The sequence below is a fragment of the Aristolochia californica genome, unplaced genomic scaffold (assembly GCF_029961685.1).
Source record: "Aristolochia californica isolate CCGP_79_NKW_82.1479 unplaced genomic scaffold, dmAriCali1.0.hap1 SCAF_9, whole genome shotgun sequence".
NCBI lineage: Eukaryota > Viridiplantae > Streptophyta > Magnoliopsida > Piperales > Aristolochiaceae > Aristolochia > Aristolochia californica.
Window position 1 is genome coordinate 10,667,185 of NW_027182290.1, and position 11,573 is coordinate 10,678,757.

General features: G+C 36.4%; 1 protein-coding gene across 1 annotated transcript; it reads left to right on the plus strand.

Moving 5' to 3' along the window:
- Nucleotides 1-4,718: 4,718 nt before the first annotated feature.
- LOC137941580 (pentatricopeptide repeat-containing protein At5g57250, mitochondrial-like) lies at nt 4,719-9,794 on the plus strand. The gene is made up of 5 exons (XM_068787053.1): nt 4,719-7,379; nt 7,615-7,917; nt 8,039-8,145; nt 8,492-8,693; nt 9,693-9,794. The coding sequence occupies exon 1, from the start codon at nt 4,732-4,734 to the stop codon at nt 7,348-7,350; it is 2,619 nt and encodes an 872-aa protein (XP_068643154.1). The 5' UTR covers nt 4,719-4,731; the 3' UTR covers nt 7,351-7,379; nt 7,615-7,917; nt 8,039-8,145; nt 8,492-8,693; nt 9,693-9,794.
- Nucleotides 9,795-11,573: the final 1,779 nt, after the last annotated feature.

Below are 11,573 nucleotides of genomic sequence, written 5' to 3' on the forward strand. Positions count from 1 at the left end.
ATACTTTACAAGTTACTACTTCTCTTATTTTCTGCGTTTTCCTCATTTGGGGGTACTAACATTGGAAATTGTTTTCCAATGGACATGAACTTGTGCACACTAACACCCTTGAAGATGAACTTTAAATTTTGGGGGGGTTAGTCAACTTGAAGGACAAGATGATCTTCAACCACATAACGCCCTTCAACACTTGAAGTCGTTAGTGGAGCGCAGATGAAGCTTCATCTCGATGCAGGGGATGAAGGGGCCCTTCATCTCCACGGTTTAATTTCAATCATGTGGAAGAAGGCCCTTTTTGATCTTCTTCGAATTGAAGGATGGGCGACGCTCGTATTTTTTCCTCTCTCTCCTCGCACCCCCCCATCGTGCGTCGTCATTTTTCTTTTTTCTTCCTCTCTCCCGCACTCCCTTCCCTCTCTCGTCTCCCTGCGCCCCCGACGTTAATCTCGTCCTTCGTCTCCCTGCGCCCCCAACGTTGATCTCGGCCACCATCTCAGTTCCCTCTCGTCTCCGGCCTCAACTCTCGGTCTTCTCTAGGCCTCGCCCTCTCTCTCGCACCCCCTCTCTCGTCTCCGTGACTCCCTCTCTTCTCTCAGACAAGCTCTCTCTCGCTTCTCTCTCTCTATTCCCTCCCGACCTCCCTTTCTTCTCTGTCTTCTCCCTCTCTTCTCCCTTTCGGCCTCCCACTCCCTTCTCTCTCTGGCTAGTCTCGATTAAGCATCGATTTCACCCTCCGGCTTCACCCTTCAACTTCACCCTTCGGCTTCGGATTTCCCCCTTCGATTTCACCCTTCGGCTTCACCCTTCGGCTTCGGATTTCCCCAAATTTCAGAAGGTATGCCTAAAGCCTAATTTTTTTCATTAAATTAGTGTTTTATTTGATTTAAATTTATTTTCAGTGCATAATTGGGGGTTATTTGTGCATTATTTTGGGATTTAGGGTTACGGTTTATAGTCTAAATTCTTGATTTGTGTATGGATTATTTTTAGGGTTTGCCGATCGGTATTTAAGGGTCCAGTAATTAGGGTTTAGGGTTTATGGTTAAGGATTTAGGGTATTTTAGGGATTAGGGCTTTTAAGGTTTAGGGGGTTTAGGGGTTTTAAGGTTTTGGGAGTTTTGTGTTTTTAAGCTATAAGGTTTTTTGGGTTCAGGGTTTGGAATTAGGGTGTAGGGTTTAGGGCTTTTAATGTATTAAGTTCTGGAATTAGTGTTTAGGGTTTAGAGTTTAGTAGGTGATAGGGTTTAGGGTTTAGAGTTTAGTAGGTGATAGGGTTTAGGGTTTAGGTTTTAGAGTTTAGTAGGTGATAGGGTTTAGGGTTTGATGGTTTAGGTTTTTTTTTATGGTTTGTGTTTCGGGTTTAGGGTTTAGGGTTTAGGGTTTAGGTTAAGGATTTAGGGTATTTTAGGGATTAGGGTTTTTAAGGTTTAGGGGGTTTATGGTTTTAGGGTTTAGGGTTTAGGGTTTAGGTTAAGGGTTTAGGTTAAGGATTTAGGGTATTTTAGGGTTAGGGTTTTTATGGTTTAGGGGGTTTATGGTTTTTAGGGTTTAGGGTTTAGGTTAAGGATTTAGGGTATTTTAGGGATTAGAGTTTTTAAGGTTTAGGGGGTTTATGGTTTTTTAGGTTTTGGGGGTTTTGTATTTTTAAGCTCTAGGGTTTTTTAGGTTTAGGGTTTGGAATTAGGGTTTAGGGTTTGGAATTTTATGGTATTAAGTTCTGGAATTAGTGTTTAGGGGTTTTTAGTCCAAATCAAACAAGGCTGAGTCGCCTACACGGGCGTCCATTTGCCAATGAAACCCGACCCCCATCATTGACGAGGTACAGTTCGTAGTGACTGCGAAGTTATATGGGGCTCTACCAGGGGTGTTCGGTGAATTTGGACTTGATGTGTGTGTTTTTTCATTGTTTAGTGCATATGCAGTAGTGAAAATAGTTTAATTAATTTTGAAATATTTTGAATGTTGTTGAGGATTTTTGAAGTGCTATGGAATATTTTTGCCATGTGGTGAGGAGATTCGGGTGTTATACATATCCACCACATGGTATTTTCTTTTTTTTTGTGGTTTCGATTTAACCCTTTGGTTTTGATTTTTCTCAAATTTCATAAGTAAGTCTAAACTCTATTTTTTTTTATTAATTTAGTGTTGTATTAGATTTGCCATATAGACAGCTACTTGTGATTGATATATCCTACTTTTGATATTGTTGAGAACTTATTGACCAATATCATTTCAACCATTGTTCTAAGATTTTGTTTTCCAATCTTATTGTTTTGGAGTATGAGACTTTTGAGTCTGGAGGCCTGCTTGAGAATGTCTCATCAGGGCAATATTTATATCCCTATTCAAAATTTTTAGATTGTTAAAAGTAAACTAGTAAAGAATTGGCCCTTTTTTTTTACCATAATCATAGATTTATTCTGGATGTTCTTACTTGCATGTCAGGGCAATACAGATGATGTAACAATTGCAGTATTGAAGGAGTTGCCTCCTCTACAAGAGAAAGATCAATCAAGGGGAAGATTTGGAGATCAGTTAATAAGGGGAAATGGGCGAGGAACAACTAGCATGAAGAGAAACAATTATAGTTTGTAAATTTATAATGGATTTATAGTTTTTATTTGGGCGATTGTAAATTGATAGTGATATTTCATTTAATTTTGTTGTGTTTGATTATTGTATGGAGTGTTTATGCAGGTGTTATGTATATTGATTATGCCCAATTTTAAGTAGAGGTCATGCCGAATTTTATACAGGTATTATATACATAGATTATGCTCAATTTTAAGAAGAGGTTATGCCCAATCTTATACATGTATTATATATATAGGTTATGCCTAATTTTATGTAGAGGTCATATCCAATTTTATGTCAAATGTATACAGACAACGACGATTGCGATGGTCTTGAGGATGTGGGTAGCCAAGTAACATGCTTTCGGAGGCAGAGTGCATTAGAATCCACAAGAACCACACAATTTCAAGATGCCATATCGACTTCCTTATGGAACGATAAATGATGGTTGTATCTTATTACTTTTGAACATGCGATGTTTATATGTACTAAACTTGTAACTTGATGATTTTAATATTAAAAGCACAAACTTGTTATTAGAATAATCTTTTTTTTAGGTTATTAATAAAGTTGTATATATATTTATTTATTATTTTTGTTCAATTTTATTACTATATTAAACTTCATATTTAATTCTCTAGTAAATAAAATATAATTAAAGTATGCATTTGATTAATTAATTACATTTAATTTTGTCAAAATATATTATTAATTAATACCATGTAAAAAATCTATCTTATATGATATAATACTTTTAATTCATTAATCATATTTTTTATTTACTCTATTATATTAGTGATTTAATAGTGGTATTTAAAATATTGTTAAGTCAAATACTTGGTTTAATTAACTTATTTTTATAATTAATAAAATCAATGGTTTTAAATTTCTAAGATGAAGATGAAGATGAAGTTGTCCACACTAACACCCTATTTCGAAGATGAAGTTGTCCACACTAACACCCATTTCGAAGATGAAGATCATATAGACGCTTAAGATGAAGATGAAGATGAAGATCAAATTTTCATTTTGTTGACTAACCCCCCTTTATGACTAACCCCCTGATATCTACATATTCACTCGTTTGCCCCTCTCAAAGCTTGAATATCGCAATAAATCATTCTGAAGGGTGATAGATAACAACGACCGAACGCATGATCGACTACGAAGACAACAACTTAGCTGAGATTAACCTCTTTTATTTGCACTATTCCCTTTCATCGCCAACGGAGCTTGAATATGTTGCCATTCTTATTTCTCACAGTGATTTGAAGTTTCTGAGAGACTGATTTTCTTAGCTAGGTGTGGCAGGTGTTAAACGCATGAATGGCTTGTTAACAGACCTGCAAATATTTGCTCTTAAATCACTGCAAATACCGCTACCTTCAAATATTTGCTTTTATATCATTGTAAATGCCATGCCCTACTGGGAACCCCAATGCCTTCCTGTGGCAAATGGTTCAGCTGCCATGGGATTCGATAATGCTTCTTTCGGTAATCTTACTTATTTGCATTTTCATGAAGTTATCGCACATTTCATGCATTCATAGATTTGTAGTTCTTCACAAGCTTTTATTTTGTTTTTATTTTTTTATTTTTTTACATAGTCAAAAATGGTCAGGGGTGACAATGACAATTATATTTCCTTCCAGAATAATTTTTCTATTAAAAGCTTGATTTTTCTGGATTGCTTGCTTTCTTTTGCGTTTATGAGTGTTTTTTTTCTTGCTTGATTTCTTTGAGTGGCATTTCTTATAAATTTCTAGACTCATCTCTCATAGATAAATCATTTATATTATGGCTTATTCGCTTTTCCATTGCTTTTATTGCAGATTACTGGTTTATTTGTACAAGTTGGACAGCTATCTTTCTTTTTTAGTGTTTCTTTGTTTGCATTTCAGCTTCAGCGTTAACAGTAAATTTATCGACTTCAATGTGTAGTTAAGTGAACTCCTGTTTAGATGATGGAAACAATTCCCAGGTGTTGAGAGAAATAAAATCTGAAAACTAGGGGCTGAGAGTAATTTGAGATTTTCAAGGTTGAGAGTAATTTTGGCATATTTCGAGGGGGTGAGAGTAATTTGAGATTTTCAAGGTTGAGAGTAATTTTGGCATATTTTGAGGGGGATAGAGTAATTAACCCTTTATACTAGGGCCATGAAAAAGGTCAATTTTAAACCAAATGTGATTACTTACACAACTCTACTAAATGCACTTTGGAAAGAAGGTAGAATTCAAGAAGCTCACGACCTATTCTGGCACATGAAGAGAGAAGGAGAAGCTTTTGATACAATTTTTTTCGGGAGTTGGATTTATGGGTTATTTAGGGAGAGACGTTTGACTGAGGCATTTCAGAAGCATAAACTAATGATTGAATGTGGGATCAAGCCCGATGCTGTTAGTTACACAATTTTAATTGATGGATTTGCTAGAGAAGGCAATGTGGAAAAATCAATTGGGTTTTTGAATGAGATGAATAAAAATGATTTGAAGCCTAACGTGGTGACATATACAGCTATTATGCAAAGATTTATCCGGAGAGGAAAACTGAAGGATGCATTTAGTTTGTTTAGGAAGGTGGAAGAATTGGGAATTGAGGTGGATGAGATTACATATACAATTTTGATCGATGGGTTCTGTAGAAATGGGGATCTTGGTCAGGTTTTTCACTTACTTGAGGAAATGGAAGAGAAAAGAATTAGCTGTGGTATGGTTACGTACAACACTGTGATTAATGGATTATGTAAGCTAGGGAGGACCCATGAGGCCGATATGATGTCAAAGGGTATTACAGGTGATAATTTTATGTATACGACTCTGATGCATGGGTACATGAAGGAAAGAAATATGACAGGAGTCTTGGAAGTAAAGAAGAGATTGGCAGAATCTGGTCTTGTTATGGATATACCCATTTGCAATGTACTAATAAAAGTCTTGTTTACTTTAGGGGCATTTGAGGATGCTTTTATGCTCTTTAAGCGATTGCCTCAGTTGGGCCTGGTTGCTAGTTCTGTTACTTACTGTACAATAATTGATGGGTGTCTTAAACTAGGAAGGATTAGTGAGGGACTTGAGATATTTGATGAGTACAAAAAGACTTCGCTGGGATCTTCTGGTGCTACTGGTTATAACTTCATCATTGGAGTGCTCTGCAGAGAAGGTATGGTGGAAATGGCATCTGCCCTATTTTTTGAACTCAGAGAAAATGGGTTGCCACTACATGATTTTATTTATATGAAATTGATGGATGCCAAGTTTAATGAAGGTGGTGAAGAGGGTATCTTCGAGTTGCTTCACTGGATTGAACAATTAGATTCTGAGAAACTTGGTTTGTTGTATAATGATGCTATTAGTTTTTTATGCAAGAAAGGTTGTCATTATGCAGCTTCTGATGTTTACTTTGTAATGAGGAGAAGAGGCATACTTGTGACAAATAGTTCCTACTATTTAATCCTCAAACGTCTTATCCACCTTGGAAATCTCAAGCAAGTTCAACTGATGTTGACTTCATATTTAAAAGAATATGGTATTCTTGATCCTATAATAAACAAGCTTCTTGTTCATTACATGTGCAAACAGAACATAAATGGAGCTCTTCAGTTTCTAAATTATAGGGGTGAGGGAAGTCTAAGCGCCCTGACAGCAATCTTGTATGCACTTACCAGACAAGGGAGAGTTCAACTTGCTCTTGAGCTTGTCTTGGAAGCTGAAGGAATGGGAATGGTTTTGGATGTTGTTGTCTACTCTGTTGTGGTTGATGGGCTCTGTAAAGAAGGATGTCTGAAAGAGGCTTTAGATCTCTGTGAGAGGATGAGAGCCAAGGGTGTCCATCCCAATATAGTTACTTATAATTCAGTGATTAATGGTTTGTGCCATGAGGGATGTCTGGTGCAAGCATTTAGGCTGTTTGATTCATTAGAGAAAATTAGTGTTCTTCCTTCTGTTGCTACATATTCAACTTTGATAGATGCTGTATGTAAAGAAGGACTCCTACAAGATGCAAATGAATTATATAAAAGAATGGTTCTCAAGGGTTTGATTCCAAATACACGTGTCTACAACTCATTAATCAATGGTAACTGCAATTACGGATTAATTGAGCAAGCACTTGATCTTGTTATTCACATGGAAGAAAGTGGCCAAATACCCGATGCCTTCACAGTTAGTTCTGTGCTTGGTGGTTATTCTGTCAAAGGTGACATGGAAGCTGCACTTGCATTTTTTGGTGAGTACCGAAGCCGGGGAATTTTACCTGACTTTTTGGGTTTTCTTACTTTGGTGAGGGGACTGTTTACTAAGGGTAGAATGGAAGAAGCAAGAACCATTATGAAAGAGATGCTCCAAAGTCCATCAATAGCAGTGTTGATAGATAAAGCAGGGAATGAGATTGAAATAGAGTCACTAACACATTTTCTCGATGGTTTAGCAGATCGTGGAATTATTCTCGAGGCAATCAATGTGCTTGATGAAGTGGGCTCTATGGTTTTCCCTTTGAGGAGGCCTCAAGCTAGCTGTGGCCCTGCAAAGATGAAAAAAACACAGCGAATGGGGAACCAGGAGAGTACAGAAGCACAAATACGTAAGGTTGGTGTTTGTCAGTTGGATGAAGCAGAAAGTGGTAGTGAAGATTCTTACCATTTGGTTAGAAACTTCTCAAAGCATAATTTTGAAGACTGGTACTCCTTTATTTCATCACTATGTTCAAAAGGGGAGATACAAAAGGCTAATAGAGTAGCCAAACATATGCTTCAGAGTTTGGGAGGAACCATTGAATAACCATCTTTATCATCAACTAGCTCTGAAAGGTTTGTCAAGTTTTTTTTTTGCAAAGCTATGGCTGCCACCTCTTTATACTTCTGGAACTAAGTCTATTTCTAATTTTAATTATTATCTTCAACTTTAGTAGGGTAACCTTGATCCTAGAAGAACTTTTGGATTTTTTGCATTCTGCAATCCAGTATAAGTGGGTCTTCCTTTTTCATTAAAAAAATATGAGTTGCTCTTCTACAGATGAACAACTTTTATCAACTTGGTTTTCAGGGATATAACATTTTCATTTGTGAGATCTCTTGGTGCATCTATTCTATATGTCAAGAGTGCAAAAGCCAGCAAAGAGAATGCTTGTACAAACAAAAGGAAAATGAGTTCGACAAGATAATTGTTTAATATGGGAATACTGTAACAAGCTACCAGAACTGCCCTTGCACTTAAAGGCTGTCAATGGATATGAGTCTGAAATCTTGGATGTTATCCAAAATAAACTTTGGATGGAACTTATTGTATATCTGATAAGGGGTCCGATAGAGTTCCGAAGCGGAACAGGAATCGTGAGATCTGGATCAGGTAAATATCTGGATCTGAAATCTCAAGTGTTGGATTTACATCTAATGGTGGTGGCTATTCTATAACCCTAACCCTCTCTCTCTCTCTTTTTTTTTCTTTCCATTTTTCTTCTATCTTCCAGCAGTTTCTATCCTCACTCCACTTCAACAGCTTTCCAACTCCTCTCCCAGCTCTCTTTGGCAGTCCGGCTTCTTGTTTAGCTTCCGATGATTTCTCTTCAGTGTCAAGGTACGTTTCTCTCACTCAATACCTCTTTCTCTGAGCCTCTCTCTCAGTTTCTCTTTCTCTGAGCTCCTCTCTCACATCTTCTCTCCTGCCCCTTCTCTCACAAGCCCTCTCTCATTTGTCTTTTGGCCTTTCTCTCCATGGCCCTTCTTTCCTTTTCTTTCTCCTGGTGGGCAGTTTGAAAGAAAAACATCAAACAATCATCTTCATTCTTGCCACACCAGGATAGATTTATTATTTGTGTTTTCATCATTTCTTCTTATTTCTTTCTTTATTTCTTTCTTACTGGTTTCACCATTTTTTCTTCTCTCTTGCTGACGATTTTTTGTCATTTGTGCGATGGTTAAAGATGCTTTTTGAACATAGAGAAGGTGCCAAAAAGGGTGGCTTTGGAACTTTGGGATAGTACGCAGACTGAAGAAGAGAAACAAGAAAATGAGAATAAAGTTTTCTCCAGAAATATGCTGATGACAGAGGCAAAAGGCAACGAGGAAAAGAAAGAATATTTGTTGCCTGAAATTCCCACCTAAAAAGTGGATTACATAGTGGAGGTATCATTTGAATTTTTGTCTGTTTTCCCAGTCCTCTTAAGTCTCTTTTTAATGATCTCTCTGTATTTTTCTAGGATACTCTATTTTCAAATGTAATTGTAAAGTTGGGTCCAAGGCCTATCCCAAAATGACTAGCTATCTTAGGAAACTTCTTTCCCAACTAATAAACTCAACATATTTGTTCTCACTATTCCGTGTGAGATTATTTCTTAACACTCCCCTTCACGTTAGGCCTTTTGGATTCTTACATGTGGATAATTTGGGTGGAGGCCCATATTTGTGTACCTGCTCTGATACCATGTAAAGTTGGGTCCAAGGCCTATCCTGAAATGACTAGCCATTTTAGGAAACCTATTTCCCAACTAATAAACTCAACATATTTGTTCTCACTAATCCATGTGAGACTATTTCTTAACAGTAATATCACATGCTCAATTTCTGTTCTAACATTTTGTCTTTCTAATCGTCAAGTTAGTATGTGGCTTCCAAGCTAAAATTTCGAAGTTATGATTTCTTAGTATTCTTTAGTCAAGAACAGCCAAAAAGACAGCTTTAATGTCATTGTATTTTCATTGTTGGTTTTTATTTTCGTTTTTTTAATTTTCTGTTTTACTTATTTTTTATCAGCATATTCGAATCTGGATATTATCCGTAGGGTCCAATTTGGATATCCGTCTTCAGATAGTTCCTTGGATATTCAGATTTCGGATATCTGCAAATGGACTGAATCTGGAAGTACAATATCTGGATCACATCCAGAATTACAATATCCGGACCAGATCCGAAAGTACAATATCAGGACCTTTTACAGACCTACTTGCATGTATCTTTGTTGCAATGATTTGGTTTCTTTTGAAATCTATAGGTGATCTAAAATAGTTCTTACACATTGCAGTTAAATTTATCTGTTGACAGATTCTTGTCATTTTGGTGTTCTCTGCTTGTTTAATTATTAAATTTTTAATTGCTGATCACTGATTTAATTTATTTATTGTTAAGGACCAGGACTCACCTTTGGATCCAGGAAAAGCAGGTGAACAATAAAAATAATGGCCTTCGGAGTTGTATGATGGAAATTCACTAATTCAGCAGACATTGGGATTACCGATACATATTCTCTATTCAATGTTTTAGAAATTTACTTTTCTGTATGAGGTTATTTCTCCTTGTAGTAATCTTATTTGAACAATAAATTTGTCAGTGTGTCATGAAATAAATTGCCTACACTCAAACCTAGGAATCCCATAGAAGAAATCGAAGGAAATTTTCCCAACTCCAGCAGTTTCTCCATGCAATCTGAAGGTATCAACTGCTGCTTTATCATGAAAACATTATCTCTGTTAAAAACATTTTATGCAACATATTGTAATTGAATTCATTGATTCATTACCTGTATATCCGTTGTCTTTTCAAGTGTGAAAAGCCTATGTAAACTTTTCAATATCTTTCTTCATTAGGTGGAAATTTTTGTAAAAACTATTTGCAGAATATCTATAAAGGTTGCTGTTGGCTGATATTATTATTATTATTATTATTATTATTATTGTTTGTGTCTGTGTGTTGGCTGATATTATTATTATTATTATTATTACTATTATTGTGTGTGTGTGTGTGTGTTGTGTGGAAGCTATCAAACTGTTGGACCATTATAAAACTGTTTTTAGATAAGATGATGTTAAAATGACTGCAAAACCTAAATCAGTGACACTCATCTGCACTGATACTTATGGCTCCTACTCTTCTTTAGGTCCTGGATGTGACGGCGTAAAAATGTCCACCGTTGATGCAGGCGACAAATCCATTGCAGTCAGTTAATTAGAAAACCTTGGTTTCATGGCTGCTGGGAATGTTAGAACCGTTTGCTTGATGGCTACATGGGGGCATTTCTTGATTGAGTTCTTGAATTAGAGGTAGATGAAAAGGTAATTATGAACGCTGGATGTTGCTTCATTAACTAATCTTCGAAAAAATAAAAAATAAAAGAAAGAAAAGAAAGAGTTACTGGTTATGACCTCTCTGGTTACATGCTATCCAGTAGCACCTTTGACATTCCCAGCTATGTCAACTTTAAATATCACATTGGTTTGTTATGTGTCAACTTGTTATTCTTATGTTGTTGGAGTCTATCAAGTTTTTGGTCATTGTTATTAAATTATTTGAAATCTAAAGTATTCACATCTTTTGTACTATTGAAAACACCCCATTATTTTGCCACTATTAAGTTCAGAGATATGGATGAGGCAAAACTGAAGCAGCGCCAAAAGAAAAGATTGCACTGGTACAGAAGGGCGTCTGTTTGAGGTTCTAATGAGGCAAAACTGAAGCAGCACCAAACGCTTTTCACTGGTACAGAAGTGTGAGTGTCTGTTTGAGGTTCTAAAGGTTCTGGAGGTTCTAATGAGGCAAACTGAAGCTGCACCAAAAGATTTCACGGGTACAGAAGGGTGAGGTTCTAGACGTTCTGGAGGTTCTAATGAAGCAAAACTGAAGCAGCATCAAAAGCTTTCACTGGTACAGGGGTGTCTGTTTGAGGTTCTAGAGGTTCTGGAGGTTCTAGAGTCATGAAGACTAAGACAGCTCTTTGAGGTGAAGACATTCTATTGTAGCTTCTAACGGATCTTAATTTTGAAAATGACGAGGATACTGTCATGGACTCATTTTGCTTCAAATCTTACGCCTAGCCTACGAACTTTTTTATTACATTGTGGGTATAATTTTGATGTGTAATCTGTTCAACAATAATTAATTTTTTGATTTGTTTTTTTAAGATAAGTTTATGACTATTTAACCTTGTAGAATTCAAAGCTGCAAGCATGCTCATACTCGGAAATAGGACATGAGATTAAACCTTTTTTACTCTGTAAGTATTGTTTGGACTGT

Coding starts and splice junctions, on each gene's coding strand:
- LOC137941580 (XM_068787053.1), top strand. CDS start 4,732: ATGAAAAAGGTCAATTTTAAACCAAATGTGATTACTTACACAACTCTA.